At 51.7% G+C, this 14,859-nt stretch overlaps 2 protein-coding genes across 2 annotated transcripts; both read right to left on the reverse strand.

Moving 5' to 3' along the window:
• Positions 1–72: 72 nt before the first annotated feature.
• On the reverse strand, positions 73–7,865 carry TTC4 (tetratricopeptide repeat domain 4). Its single transcript, XM_036387635.2, has 10 exons — positions 7,736–7,865; positions 7,548–7,665; positions 7,315–7,476; positions 6,358–6,435; positions 5,491–5,615; positions 5,112–5,198; positions 4,019–4,233; positions 2,800–2,881; positions 1,648–1,730; positions 73–760 (listed from the first exon to the last, which is right to left on the reverse strand). Exons 1-10 carry the CDS (start codon positions 7,823–7,825, stop codon positions 661–663), a joined length of 1,140 nt encoding a protein of 379 aa, XP_036243528.1. The 5' UTR covers positions 7,826–7,865; the 3' UTR covers positions 73–660.
• A 560-nt stretch (positions 7,866–8,425) lies between these two features.
• Positions 8,426–11,066, reverse strand: PARS2 (prolyl-tRNA synthetase 2, mitochondrial). Its single transcript, XM_036388345.2, is given in 2 exon segments — positions 8,426–10,384; positions 10,386–11,066. Coding segments are annotated over 2 exon segments (1,416 nt in total). The 5' UTR covers positions 10,470–11,066; the 3' UTR covers positions 8,426–9,052.
• Between the last annotated feature and the right edge of the window lie 3,793 nt (positions 11,067–14,859).

The following is a 14,859-nucleotide window of genomic DNA, read 5'->3' on the forward strand; positions in this document are numbered from 1 at the left end:
AGTGTCTGTCATTCTCTGGCATTTCACAAGGTGAGACAAACTGTTGTCTCATTCATTAGGCAGAAGTCAGTCTACTTAAAATAGCCATGTTTATTCCAGGTTCTGTAGGACATTCAGTAAGGTATCAAAAGGGTCAGTCAAACACTGCTCCAAACAAAGAGCTCTGCTGTAGCCTGGCCAGCAGCACAGCCAAGCAGGGACAAAGCAGCAGCTGCTGAGTCCCAGACAGGAACCTGACTGCATCCACCCTGCTGCAACAGGCAGGTTCCTCCCCAGGCCACTGCTGCTGAACCCCAGCAGCCACAGCCCACCCCCGAGCAGATCTGTGATGTTCTCAGGTAAGGAAGTACATTCCCAGCTGCTCTTACTGCAACCACAGCCAGTGCTTGGCACTGCTTCAGGTTTATTTCAAAACCACATGCAGCCTATCATAGAGGAGACCTTCTGCAAGCCAGCTGGGCTCCCTTTTAAACAAATAATCCCCTCATGTTAGCCCTTCCTTCTCCTGTGCTGCTCCCCTGGAAGTTTCCCTGTGTGCCAAGACTATTTTCCTCCCCTGAAGAGTGCAAGGTATTTTTGTTCAAGCAGAAGCCTGCAGCCTGGAGCTGGGCTAACAAACAGCAGCCTCTTGCACAGGATTCCTTGTTTCTTTCTTGCTCATTACAGTCGATGCACTTTCTTGCCAGAGAAGTATTTCTTAGAGAAAGGAGAACGCTTGGCAAACACCAAAACTGTCGGAGTCCCGGCCTTTACAAAATACCTGCAAAGATCAAAAGGAGTCCTTGGCTTCCTTGTAGCTGGCCCAGTGTCCTGCAAAGCAAGTCACTCTTGCCCAGCTCCATAAAGACTGACCCCCCAAAGGCTGGAGATGAGATTTTGTGCTGATTAGCAGAGCCTTTTGTAGCCAGGGCTAAGCACATCTGAGGAGAAGTGTTTTATGAATCAACTCCTCTCCCAACAGCTTCTTTTAATTAAGGCAGCTGTTATTCTCCCTCTGGAAGGAGGGCTCTTTTGCAGCTGCCCTTACAGCCTGGAATCTGAGGGCCTTTGGGCACTGCTGAGTTTTATGGGGTGACAGAGATCCCGCTCCCACTGCGACAGACCGAGCCCCCCACGCTGAGCAGCAGCTCCAGCCAGCTACGAGATGCTGCAACTCGGCTGCACAGGAACTTTCTGGCTTCACAAACAGCAAATTCTTCTCTCTCACTAACAGCACCACTCTTGAAAGGCAGTTTCAGAGCAGAAGAGTGCTGCGTGCTGCGCCGGGGGCTGCTCATGCAGCAGCATGAACAGCGAGAGCATTGTTAACCTTCAACGTGCTCTTTAGAGGCTGCTGCCTGTTCTTCTTCTTCTTTTTTTTTAAAGTAGTATTGTGTAGATGGGATCTGGAATAGCTCTTCTGTGCTGCTCAGCTGTGCCCAGCTCCCTTTCCTATCTCCATCCAGGCCTGGAAAGAGCTGTTCATTTTTTTGGGGGAAAACACGTGTAAGTTGCTAAAGCCAGGCACAAAATCCATGCAGCTTTATACCTTCAAGAGGCAGGACTATTAAGTCAGAGAAGAGTTAGGACTATTTAAGAACAAACTGGACTTAAGGCTCATACTTTTTGCCCTTTTTTTCCCCTGGACATGGACAGGTACAGCCTCACCTTTCATGCTGCAGCACTTGTAGCAATGTGTGTTCTGGGTTCACCTCATACATTTCTTCTCTTTCTTCATCTTCAAAATAGAGCTGGGAAAAAAAATTAGGGGGGGGGGTGGTTATTAAATGCCTAAGGTACATGAAGGAAAGCTGCTGAAAGCCCAGTAACAGCACACCATTATCAGCTGGGGCCTTATCAAACCTCTGTAGCTTGACCCAGCTATTGGATGCAAAATCCAGCAAGGCAGAAATTGCTTTGTGTGAATTCCAAGTTTTCCCTGTATAAACCAGCTCAGGCTCTCCTGGCAGTGGCAGCAGGAAGGCAAAATACACAGGCTGTTCCCATGCTTTACAGGTAATCAATCCAAATCTAAGGGCTGCATTTCAACAGGTGAAATGCAGCAATGTTATGAGATAAACTCAGTGGGTTTAGAGGTATTTGAACAAAAGAGAGTTGATTTAAGAGATTAAAATCCAGCAATGGTGCCTTTGACTGTAAATACACACAGGATTTAACCTGGAAAAGTACACAGCCACTGTCCTTCTGGACCTGTCTGCTCACTGTACACAGAGTTGTGCTGCTGCTGCCTGGCACAGATGACACTGGAGTGGAAAATGAAAAATAAACATTCCTATCCTTCTATGTACAACTTCAGAAAAATTCTCAAAACCTGCTGCACTGACTCACAACCCTCCTTTGCTAAAGTGTTAATAGAGATATACTATCTAGATCTGATTATGTGCTCAAATAACTCCACTTAGTTCTGATAAGAAATTATTTTTAAAATAATATTTTCTTATTTGTATTGACCAACTCCACAATGCAATTAAAAAACCAGGCCACCTATCAGCCTGATGATTAAAAGCTTAGTTACTGTTGCAAAGATGGAATCTAAGCAATATCTATAAATACCTTCTGTCAAATACAATGTAACTGGAAGACAACTTCCGTTTTCATCAGTGAATTCTGTCAGCACATGTGGACAATGTTTGAGTTTATAAGTGAGGGGTTTAAGCTCTGTTGATTCCCATCTGTGTAAGGTAACCAGATGCCAACACTTTCATACCCTCAGAGCTGTGCACTTCTCACTCCAGAAATAAAAAAACAAAAAACCACACCACGACAACCCTGAAATTGAAGGAAAGTCAAACTTCTCACCTCAAGATTGTTGGGAAGGTACTTTTTTTCTAAATCCCAAGGAGGTAACTCAGCAAACATCACCATTAAATGATCAATAAACCTAAAAGCCAAAATACACTTGGTCAGCTTAGCCAAAGCGTTCAGCTTCAGTAACTTGTACACTTGCATTTGAATGACAGCAAAAATACATTAGCAAATTAAACAGATTTGAAAGTAAGTTTAGATCACCAATAGTTCCTTCCCTTCAAACTCATCACTTTCCCAATAAATCCAAGGACCTGTAATTCAGGTTATTGGCTTCAAATTTGAGCAGTGCAACGACTAATTACTTTTAACTTCCCATTTTCACACTGAAAAAGATGTCAAATAAACACCCTGCATTTTGTCTAAAGTAGATTTTCCTTTGACACAGTCCCGTGCTTCACCAGATCAGAGTGATGAGAAAACGTCTGTGTGTCCAAGGCTTCTTTATTTTGGTACTTGAGGAGTGTTGGGAGGCCAGTTTGTCCTAAAAATCCATTTCCACTTCCTTTAGTCACTAAAAAGCACAGTGAACACTACCATAAAAGTACCACAACTTTACCAGTCTGCTTGCACTGTAATTTTAAGACCTAAACTTATTAATAGATCTGAGAGATACGTCTTCCAACAAACAGAAAGTTACAAATTTCAAGTCTGTTCAACACTACAAGATCAGAAATTGAAGTTAATATCAAGGAGAGTGGAATTCTGAGCTTGCCAGTCTGAGTCTGAAAGGTCTGCAGCACTTCAGCCAGATCTGCTGGAGGCCCTGAGGAGAACTTTGGGGTCACTGCTGGTTATGAAAGGTCCCCTTTGGAAGCTTTTAATAATTTTTAACTTTTTTTTTTTTTTTCTGAGATCTATTTGGAGGGCTTTGAAACAGCACCTTAATGAATCTCTAAAATCCACATGTGTGGATGGTCACAGGTATCCCTGGCCACTAATTAATTATTGGCTGAGTAATTGCACTCCAAGCCCCTTCAGTCACCCTGGCTAAATGTGTTTGTCTGCAGCACAAATTTAGATAAATCACAGAATAATTCAGGTTGGAGAGGACCTCAGGAGGCCACGGAGTGCAGCCTCCTGCTGAAAAGCAGGGCCAGCTGTGTGATTAGACATCTGGGGCTGCTCCAGCATGGCAGTGTTTCACTTGCTGCCTGTTCTCATCTGCTCAAACACCTCCTCAGTGCAAGAATGCTGCTGGCAGAGCACTTACCTGGAGCTCTCATGGAAAGCCACAGTGAAATCTGTCTGCTCGTGCTCAGGGTACAGGAAGAGGACAGGCCAGATCAAGCTGCCATCAGCATCCAAGTGCACCTTGGCCCCCATGGCACTGCCAGAGTGGAACCCATCCAAGGATATCTCAGCCAGGCCATCTGACACTTCCTCTTCTTCATCTGAGGGCTCAAGAACCAGCTTGATGTTTCTTTCCTGGAGGGGATGGAGGGGAAAGACCAAAAACCAACTAAAAGTCCAACAGTTGTGGTGGGGAGAATAAGAAAAAATTAGCAGTCAGCAAAAGGTCAAATGATGCTGTCCTGGTTAATGAGTCAGCTCTTAAACATGCCATCCAAAGCTTTCCCACAGTATCAGACTCAGGTGACTGAACTTCCCAGTAGAACCCAGAACCTCAGCCAGATATCCATGACCAAATGAGCAGAGCTGGGAATCCAGAGGAACCCACACGTGGAGAGAAGAGCCCGAGAACACATGTGGAAAGGGATGCATTTAAAATCCTTTTCTCTGGGGTCTGCCAGGCATCACTACAGGGTGCAACTACACACACCAGCTCCTGAGAACATCTACTCTTCCAGAGAACTGAAGAAAGCTCACTCTTTTCCTTGGAAAAGCAGAAAAGCAACACCAGAAGAGATCTGACTGTATGTAAGAGCCTGAAATATTTTAATGTAGTTTAAACATTCACTGAGGAAGGAGAGGATGCAGGACTGAGTCCCTCCTGTACCTTACTGAACAGTTATCTTCTATTCTTCCACAGAATTAATGCCTGTGGGCAGCAGAGAAAGCCAGGTTCACTGGGCTGATGTGATGCTGCAGCCAGAGCACTCACAAAGCTCAGCCCATCTCCTAACACTGGGTCTGTATTTTGCATTAGTTGTTACCTGAAATACAGACAGCTGGGAGGTGGGGCTAGAGCCATGCAGGCCTGGAGAATCATGGTTTTAACTCAAATTTTTTTTGCTCTATGCCTCAAAAGCCAATGTATGAGATGCAATTTTTAGAGAAAAAAGAGAGAGCTCTTAAAAAAAAAAAAACAAACCACAGATAACCAGCCCCTCTCAGCGACTCACCTTTATTGCTGCAAGTAAAATTTCCTTCTGACGCTGCTCCTTGCTCTCCATCACCTTTGCTTTCCTGGCATCCCTGTCCTGAGTTCGCTACAGGCAAGGAAAGGATGAACTGAGGTCACACAGAGCAGGTCAGTGTCCATCAGTGCCCACACAGAGCAGGTCAGAGCCCACCACTGCTCCTCCCTGACATTTCCTCCTGCTGGAAAAATCAGTTTGGGTCCCCAGGAAGGTCCCCTCCAGCTCCTATCCCTGGCACATCCCAACACAGAGCCCATGGAAGCACCACTCCATCCTGCTTGGGGAGCCACACTACACAGAAACCCCCCCAGGGACCCCAAAGAGACAAGCACTGCAGATGCCAGCCTGCCTTCATCCTTACCTTTAATTTGTCAGCTTTATGTCTCATTTCCACGAGCTTTTTCTCTTTTGAGTCTATTTGCAAGCCCTCCTCACACCATGCTATTGCTTCCACGAAATTCTTTAGCTCCATGTGACAGAGAGCTCCTGGAAGGATGAATGTTTTAAGTTTCCAGTGCTGGAGTCAGAGTACAACTACTGCAAAAGTGGTGATTATATAGACAGCACTAGGTCTGGCACTTCTGTACTAAACATTTCTGTCTTGTGTGGTCATGTTCAACCAGAAACTTCCAGCAGGTCAGTTGAGAAGAAAATTTAAAGTATTTAATCAGTTCTTACATCACTTAGTCACAGAAATCAGCAGAATTATGCTAAAAGTGTCAACAAATAAAAGTGTTACAAACAAAATTTTATCATTGCAATTAACATTTCAGTATTTGTTTTGTTAGGAAAAATAAAAAGGGGATTTCTATGGAGTGGGAAAAAAGAACAGCACTGTGGAAAACAGGAAAAGTTATCCTGTACTCCACAGTGCCTCTGACAGATACAGGAGATGAAGAACAAAAGGATATTTTGATTGAAAATGCAAAACAAAAGGCAGAGCTCTGTTTTGGGGAGAAACAGCAACAACAAGTGAAGAGATCTCTTCCAGTAACTGCTTTCCCTTTCTGAAATGAACTCTGTCCAGAAACAAAGTATGATGCCCACTCACGGTAATTTCAGCTTTATAAACACAATTATTAAACATGCAAGGAAACAAGGCAACAAATAACAACAGCCTGTTTCAGGGCTGGTAACAATAGCAGCACAATCAGTAAAGTTAACATCAGCCAAGCATTTGGAAAGGACTCTTGGTGCTCCATGCAGCAGCACCAGCTTTAACTCTCACCTCTTATGATGGCTTTGAGATGGGTGGGCTTCAGCTTTTTGGCTTGGATGGCATCATTTAGAGCAGAACGGTAGTTCCCTGCAAAGCAAGTAAAAGTGCTCACTTGTATTTAAAATCTATTTGAAACCTTCACTTGTATTTAAAATCCAACCAGACACCAAGGTGACAAAAAGGTTTATGCAGAGACCCTGTAATTCACTGTTCCTACCATCACAGCGAGGTGAGAGGAGGGTAAAAAAAGAGCAAATTAAGAACAAGAAGTGAAAGGACAGAGATCAATCACACAGGTGAGAGATAAATAAGGTGGTGTGAGCAGGTCACCTCCCTGCTGCAACACACAGCATCACTAAAAGGGCCAGAACACCCTCCCCGTTGGTAGGATGGTGGTAGCTGTAAGAGAATCATAGAATTATTAAGGTTGGCAAACACCTCCAAGATCATCAAGTAATGGTTTTAAACTAAATGAGGGTAGACTTACATTAGATATAAGGAAGAAATTTTTGACAATGAGAGTGGTGAGGCACTGGCAGAAGTTGTCCAGAGAGGTGGTAGGAGCCCCATCCCTGCAAACATTCAAGACCAGGCTGGGCAGGGCTCTGAACAAACTTTAGTTGAAGATGTCACAGCTCTTTGCAGAGGGGTTGGACCAGATGGCCTAGAAAGGTCATCCATCAATTCCAACCCAAACTAGTCTACTTTTGAACAGACTAAAAAACCCACTGGTTTTGCCCTGTCCTGGAGCCAAGGCTCGAGCAGCAGGTAACAGCTGCAAGGAGCAGAGAACAAACCCTGCACGCAGCCGTGTGCTGAAGCGAGCCAGCTCTTCAGGCTTCGAGGCGCCTCCATCTCACGGATAACCTATCACACAACCAAAACAAACAAAAAGAAAACCCCAAAAGGGGAGGAGAAGCAGCTCTGGAGCGCGGAGCCGCGTTCCCAGGCGGTGGGAGCCCTTACCCAGGTGGAACTGTGCGGCCGCCCGGTTGGTGAGCAGCACCGCGTCCAGCTCCGCGTCCCCGCAGCGCCTCCGCAGCCCCTCCGAGTACGCGGCCAGAGCTCTCCCGTAGTCCTTCTCCTTGAAGTACTCATTCCCTTCGTTCTTGTACATGCTGGCCAGCTCTGCGGGGATGCAGGGGGTCAGGCCGGGGCAGGGTTAGCACCTCACCCGAGCACGGCAGGGCAGGGCGCACCTGCGGGGCTCCGCTCCTCGTCGAACAGCAGCGACTGCAGGCAGGCGAGCTCGGGCTGCCGCGCCGCGTCGATCTCGGCCGGGCAGCGCTTCATGAACATGGGGATGGCCTCCAGCTCCTGCGGACGGACACACGGACAGGCATACAGCGCCCCGAGTCCGGCCCCTCGCCCGGCCCCGCCGCCTCACCTGCTCCCACGTGTCGGGGTGCAGCGCTCCCCGGTACCGCGGCGGCGCCGCCGGGGCTCCGGACACGCCGTCCTGCTCGGCCTCCGCCATGCTGCCGCTGCTCCTCCCGCTGCCGCCCGGCCCCGCCTGCCACCGCCCCCGCCGCGTCAGGCCCGGCCCTGCTCCTTCCCATCAGCGCAGGCATCCCACCGGCACCGGCGTTACACCCGCCCCGGTATCCGACCGGTACCGGTACCGGTACCAGCATCAGACCCGCCCCAGCATCCCACCGGTCCCGACATCCGACCCGCCCCGGTATCCCACCGGCATTGGCATCCCACCCTCCTCCGCCTCGATCCCAGCCCCGCTCCTTCCAAGCAGCCCCGGCATCCCACCGGCATCAGCCCCAGCATCCCAACGGCACCGGTATCAGCACCGGTAACGGCACCGGTATCAGCACCGGTATCGGCACCGGCATCAGCCCCAACCCCACTGCTTTCGACCCACCCCCCCCCCCCGCCCGCCCAGCAGGGATATTAGGAAAAAGCTCTTTATCAGACAGGTTGTGAAGCATTGGAACAGCTCAGGGAAGCGATGGAGTCACCATCCCTGGAGAGATTTAAGGGGCGGTGGGTATGGCACCTGGGGACACGGGTTAGTGGTGGCCTTGGCAGCTCAGGTTAATGGCTGGACTCAATGATCTTAAAGGCCTTTTGATTCAGTGATTTTATTACAGTGTTGCTCATGATCTCTAGATCTCAGACCGAGGAGCTGTGGCACAGGGTGAGGTGACCCCTCCAAGCAGCTCCCTGTCCCATCAGTGCTGCTGGGATGGCACCAAGCAGTTCCTTGCAGGAGCCCTGCCACGGCAATCTTCCACCTTCATGGGCCCTAGGTGTTCCCAAAGAGATGCAAACAGAGGAAAGTCACCTTCCTTTGTCTCTCTTACAATCCTTCATGCTGAGAACATGGCAGTGAGGGGAGCCCTCCTGTCCCCCTGTGCAGTTTTGGCTGTCCTGTGCTCCTGACAGAGGCCATGGCCAGTCTGTCCCTGCCAGGCAGTGAAGGGATGCCCCTGCCAGTGCTCCCACAGCCACATGAGGCTACAAGTGCTGGAAAAAGCAACTTCCAGGGACCTGTACCCAGAGGGAGGAACGTCCCCAGCCCTGTGGTGGGATGTGTGCTGATTCCAGCTCAACCTCAGCACCTGGCACACCTACAGGACACCATGGCTGGCTTTGACATGAGCTGGATTTGCCTCTGCTCACCCAGAGCCATTGCCAGGGCTGCTCAGATGAACTCACTGCAGCAGACATGACGGATTCAGAGAGGAGCCATTTAAGGGACTTGCACTTTACTCAGCAGCTCTATGACTCCTTCTTTGGTAAGGAACAAAACCTCGCCGGCATTCTGATCCCAAACCTCAAAGACCGGGGGGTCCTCGCAGACCCTCTTCCCAGCCACCACCACGTAGGGGTAGCCCAGCCTCTGGGCATCCTTCAGCCTCTTGCCGATGGTCAGCTGGCTCCGGTCGTCCAGCACTGCGTCACCGGCGAGCTGGGGCAGCGCCTGGGCCAGCTCATCGTACACCTGCTCCAGCAGCGCCGCTCCCTCCTCCTCCTCCCTGCTGCCCCTCTTGGGGGGGATGAAGCAGAGCTGGTAGGGTGCGATGAGGCTGGGCCAGCGGATGCTGTCCTCGGTGGAGAGCACCTCGATGGAGGCTGCCAGGATGCGGGTGACGCCCAGGCCATAGCAGCCCATTTCCGCCAGCTGTGGCTTGTTCTCGGCCGAGGAGAACACGGCGTTGGCGACCGAGGAGTACTTGGTGCCCAGGTAAAACGTGTGCCCCACCTCGATGCCTTTGGTCTCGCTGAGCTTCTCCCCGCACTCGGGGCACGAGGTTTGCTCCCCGTTTAGCGTCTCCACGTTGGCCGCGAAGTGTCCCTGAGGGCACAGCAGCAGCCTGTCCTCGCCGATGTCCGCCGGCAGCTGGAACTCGTGGGACGTGCTGCCGCCGATGCTGCCCGTGGCTGCCCGCACCTTGACGAAGGGCAGCCCCAGGCGGGTGAAGAGGCTGCAGTAGGCGGCGCACACCTGCTCGTAGGTGTGCCGGGCCGCCTGCTCGGAGCTGTCGAAGGTGTACATGTCCTTCATGTAGAACTCCCGGCTGCGCAGCAGACCGAAGCGGGGCTTGGGCTCGTCACGGAACTTCCTGGTGACCTGGTAGAGGCGCAGCGGGAGCTGCTTGTAGGACAGGCCGCTCTGCGAGGCCACCAGCGCCGTCACCAGCTCCTCGTGCGTGGGGCCCAGGCAGTAGCCGTGCTTGTGCCGATCCAGCAGCCGGAACAGCTCCGGCCCCATCTGGTCCCAGCGGCCGCTGGCGCGCCACAGCTCCGCTGAGCACAGGCTGGGCAGGTTCAGCTTCTGCCCGCCCACGGCCTGCATCTCCTGGTCCATCAGCTTGATCAGCTTCTCCATGGCGCGCACGGTGGGCGGCAGGTAGCAGTAGCAGCCGGGGCTGGTCGGGTGGATGAGCCCTGCCTGCAGCATCAGCCGCTGGCTGCGGCAGCTGGGCTCCCCGGGCCGGCCCTCGGAGCCCGCCTGGCCGCCCGCGGGCAGCGCCAGCGGCTGGAAGAGCTGCGAGAGCAGCAGGCGCCGGGCCCTGCCCGCAGGTGCCGCCGCTGTGCCGGGCCCTGGCCCCGCCGTGACGGGCACCCAGCGCCGGGACTCGGCAGCTCCTCAGCAAGGCCTCCATGGCGGCACCGAGAGGGCTGCGGAGGGAGACGGGACACAGCGGGGTCAGGGGCTGCAGCCACCGGCACAGGGACACCAGAGCTCGCACGGACCCACACACACCTGGGTGCACAGGTGAACGCTCTGCGGGATGCACAGGTCAATACACGGACACGGGAATGCTGCACGGGCACACCTGGGCACGCACACCCAGGTGTGCACAGACAGGTGCCCCGTCACAGCCGAGCGCTGCACAGCGCTCACACAGCCCTGCGCGCTTTCCGGGACACACAGGTGCGCAGACACGGCCCGGGCACACCCGCACACACACACCTGGCTGCACACGCGGGAGCGAACACCTCCGGGGTGTACAGGGTATGGGCACGGACAGGTGGGGATGCCGCGGGGGAACACCTGAGCACGCACACACACACCTGAGCACTGACACACGTGCACACTCGCACACGTGCGCACTCGCACACCTGAGAACTCACAAACTTGCACACGCACACACACCTGAGCGCACACACCTGTACACACACTCACAGACGTGCACACTCACTCGCACACGTGCACACGCACGCCCGCGCGCGCACTTACAGCCGCGGGGGGCGCGCGCCCGGCCCCGCCGGCGCGGCCAATGGGGAGCCCCTCCCTGTCACGTGGGCGGACACACGCGCGCGGGGAGAGCTGGGCGGCGCGCGCCGCTCTCTATGGTTCCGGCGGGCGCGGCGGGTGCCCCCTGCCGGGCGGGAGGAGCGGCTGCAGCGTGAGGGGGACAGGGCCCACACAGGACCGGCGCCGTCAGGATTTGGGCGTCCCTTCATAATTAGGGCGCCTTTCCAAGGCTTGGAAAGCCGAGGAGGTGCCGGTTCTTGGGAGAGGCTGCTGCTGTGGAACTCGCTGCCGTCCCATCGGCTCTGAGGGACAGTGGCCATTTGTCCGTCCTGCCCTTGGCGTTCATCCCCTCAGAGAGCGCTTTGCCAGCTCCATCCGCCCCCGCTGGTCGTGGGGTGTGAAAAACGCCAATCACTTGTTTTTAAAAGTTTAAAAGTTTAATGGTAATTAAATGGTTATAAAAATAGCAATACAATTAGCGTAATAATAATTTGGACAGTTTGGATTAGGACAATATGAGACAATAGAAACAAAGAGTTATGGACAGTCCAGGTACCTTTTTCTGGGCAAAATAAGCCCGAAAAAGGACACACGTTAACAGAGGATTAACCCTTAAAAACAACAGCCTGTTGCATATTCATACACCTCATACATGATGCATAAATTCCATTCAAATACAGGATTCTGTCTGGTCAGTGTCAGCTTCTTCCTCTTAACCCTGATGGTGTCTTCAGGCCTGAGTGAGGCAGGAAGAAGTTTGTTTCTTCTGATAAGAGAGCAATAAATTCTCTTTCTCTGAAAGATTTAGATGTCCTGTGGCTGCTATCTCGCTGCAAGTCCTTTCTTTAAGAAAAAGTATCTTACATAGCATATTTTAACATTGTTATAACCTAAACTATATTTAACACACTACTTAAAAAAATAATGCAGCATAACTTTCTAACAGAACACATATAATATTCATTTTAATATTTGTGAAAAGCCAAATTACGCAAAATATACGCATAAAATACGCATTTTTCACACCAGGGCAATGACCTGCTCAAAGCACTCGATGCCAAATGTTTCCTGTTTGCCCCTGAGGAGCTGCACTTTGGGAATGGCATCACCCAGGTCAAACTCCACGGCTTGGCCCAGGAGTTCTGTCCAGCAGGAACAGTTCTTGCACAATGCCCACTCTCGTGTAACAGTAAAAAAAGAGCAAAGAGAGCCAGGACAGGACAAAAGAGGTCCCTGAAAGTAAAGTACTCCACTGGAGTAGGAGACAGCACTTCAAAGAAGAGTTAAATAATCCTTTTTAAATAGAGGGAAATAAGAATGAATCCTTATTTTAAAAATGGGATTTGAAGAAATCTTGACAATGCTTTTATAATGTGAAATCCCCATGTTTACAGAGGGCTGGAAATCAGCAAAAGCAAGGAACTAAAGGACACATCTTTGATGCTCCAGGTTATCTAGAAGCATTAAAGTCATTAAAGAGTTGAGCCAGTTCTGCCAGGTGACTCAACACCCTGTGTGCCCAGAGGGACCTGTGGCAGTCCCTCAGCAGCTCCGTGCTGGGATCTGGCCCAGGTTCCGTGGCAGCTCCCAGACCAGCCTGCCCTGGTTCTGTCAGGCAATCACTGACAGAATCACCTCCATGTTTGTCACCACAGTTAGGCACTGCAAACGCTGTGGCTGTCTGTGAGGCTGGAGATCAGGATGGATCCTGTGGGAAGGGAATGTGCTCACACCTCGGACACCCAGGTGCTGCTGTGTGTCCATGGGGACCTCCAGAGCCACACTGCAGACCCCTTTGTCCATCTCCCCAGGCACTGTGAGATTTTCACCAGGACAGAGGGGTTGTCTCCATTTCTATTGCTGGAGCCAGAGAAGTGAAACACATTTCCATCGGTGACTTATTACCTGCTGTACTGATCAAAGGGACAAAACCATCTTGGATTGATTCTCCAGGGCAGTGTTTTAACCAGGAGGGTTTAAGGCTGCACAGGAGATGTGGTCTGTGGGGAAAGCTGATCTCTTATTAAATCAGCAGACAGGACTGAGTGAGGGGCTCAGCCCAGGGGTTATGTGCCTGAAAGCCTGTCTGGGCTCCTTATTTTTTCCAGCTGTGCTGGGGGAACCTAATAAAGGTACTGCTGTCCCTGCAGCCTTTCACCAAACTGCTCCCCTGCTGCTTTGCTGGGGCTGATTTATGGCACTGGGGCCAAAAGAGTGGCCTGGGAGGGGCGTGCCCTGCACAGGAGGGGCTCAGCTCCTGTCTGGGGCCTCACTCCTTGCCCCGAGGGATTTCCGGGAGGGAAAATGCTGAGGATGGGGAGAAGATAAATGAGAGACCAAGCAGGCACTAGCAGCTGTCTTGAATCAGTGCCTGGCACAGCACCAAAGAGATCAAGGGGTCAGTGTGAGAGTAGCCACTGGGCTGGTGGAAAATGGTTCTTCCCTTTCCAGCAGCATCCCCAGGAAGCACCAGGGCAGAGCTAGGGAAGAGAAGTCAGGGCAGGTGAGAGGCCAAGTCATTCAGTGGTCAAACCTCTCTCCATCCTGCAGAGGATTTGCAGTTTGGGCTTGGGGTGGGCACAGGGGGGTGGCACATCCCATCTGCCTGTGGACAGGCTCTTACACAGCTTGTAGGGCCTGTGCCCCCACAGTGCTGGCTCACACCCTTGGCTCACCGATTTGATCCCCTCCAGTGATGTTACTATAACTGCTGGACAATGTTTTTATGCCCAGTGGAGTGGTGGTTACAGGTCCTGCCTTTGATTTGCCCCTTGGGGAATATAAAATTACTGCACAGCCCCTGCAGCCTGGCAGCTACCCCAGGTGCAGGGGCTCCCTGTGGGGTAACCCTTGGGTGCTTTCCACAGCTCCCCCTGAGCAGACAACACTTTGTTTTTTCCCTGCTGTTTTCCAGCCCTGCCTGCACAGGGGAGGGGACATTCCCTGGGGAATGGAGATGCTGGGTGCCACGGTGATGGTTGCCATGGCAAGGGCTGCCACCATCCCCTTGGGGACCAGAGCTGTCAGCGTGTGCCTGCAGGCAGTCCTGGGGACATGGGCAGCCAGGGGAGACCTGGATGTGTGGGGGCAGCTGGACTTACTGGGGTTGCTCTTCTCACCTCCCAGACTGTCTGTGCCTGCTGGGAAGCAGCTCCTTGCACAGGATGGTCCAGCACACCCAGCTCCAGCTGGGAGCAGCCTGGGGTGGAAGCACAGGATGTGCTGAGCACCCAGCAGTGTTGTGGTGTTGTGGGTCCCAGGATGAGGTGAGCGATGAGAATTGATTCCCAGTTCTCAGAAGGCTGATTTATTATATTATGACATTATATTATAAGAAAATTATATACTAAAACTATACTAAAGAAAGAGAAAAGAGACATCAGAAGGCTAGACAAGAATGAAAAATAAAAACCCGTGAGACAGACTCAAAGTCTGACACAGCTGGCTGAGATTGGCCATTCATTAAAAACAATTCACATGCTGAGTAAAGAATTCTTCAAATCACATTCCAGAGGAGCAAAACATGGAGAAGCTGAGGCTTCTCCTCTTGCCAGGAGAATAAATCCTGGTGAAGGGATTTCCCACAAAATATCATGGTGAGACAGCAGGGAGCACACGCTGCCCACAGGCAGGTGAGCCTGGCAGGAGGTCAGCAGTGCCCACACTGCCTCTGCCTGCATCCTCAGGCCTTTGCCCTTTTCAAGGGATGCTTGGACAACCCTTCCCATTAGTTTTGCTCTGTTTCACCTGCAAGCAAGCGGATGCACTTCATGGATGAGGGCAGCTGGGTTCGA

This window comes from Molothrus ater, chromosome 9 (assembly GCF_012460135.2).
Source record: "Molothrus ater isolate BHLD 08-10-18 breed brown headed cowbird chromosome 9, BPBGC_Mater_1.1, whole genome shotgun sequence".
NCBI classification, from domain to species: Eukaryota; Metazoa; Chordata; class Aves; order Passeriformes; family Icteridae; genus Molothrus; species Molothrus ater.

Excerpts from the sequence above, each read along its gene's own strand:
- TTC4 (XM_036387635.2), bottom strand. The coding sequence starts at position 7,825 with ATGGCGGAGGCCGAGCAGGACGGCGTGTCCGGAGCCCCGGCGGCGCCG. Across the intron at positions 7,666-7,735 it reads ACCCCGACACGTGGGAGCAG|GAGCTGGAGGCCATCCCCAT; the intron begins GTGAGGCGGCGG and ends GTCCGTCCGCAG. Across the intron at positions 6,436-7,314 it reads GGCCGCACAGTTCCACCTGG|GGAACTACCGTTCTGCTCTA; the intron begins GTAAGGGCTCCC and ends CTTGCTTTGCAG.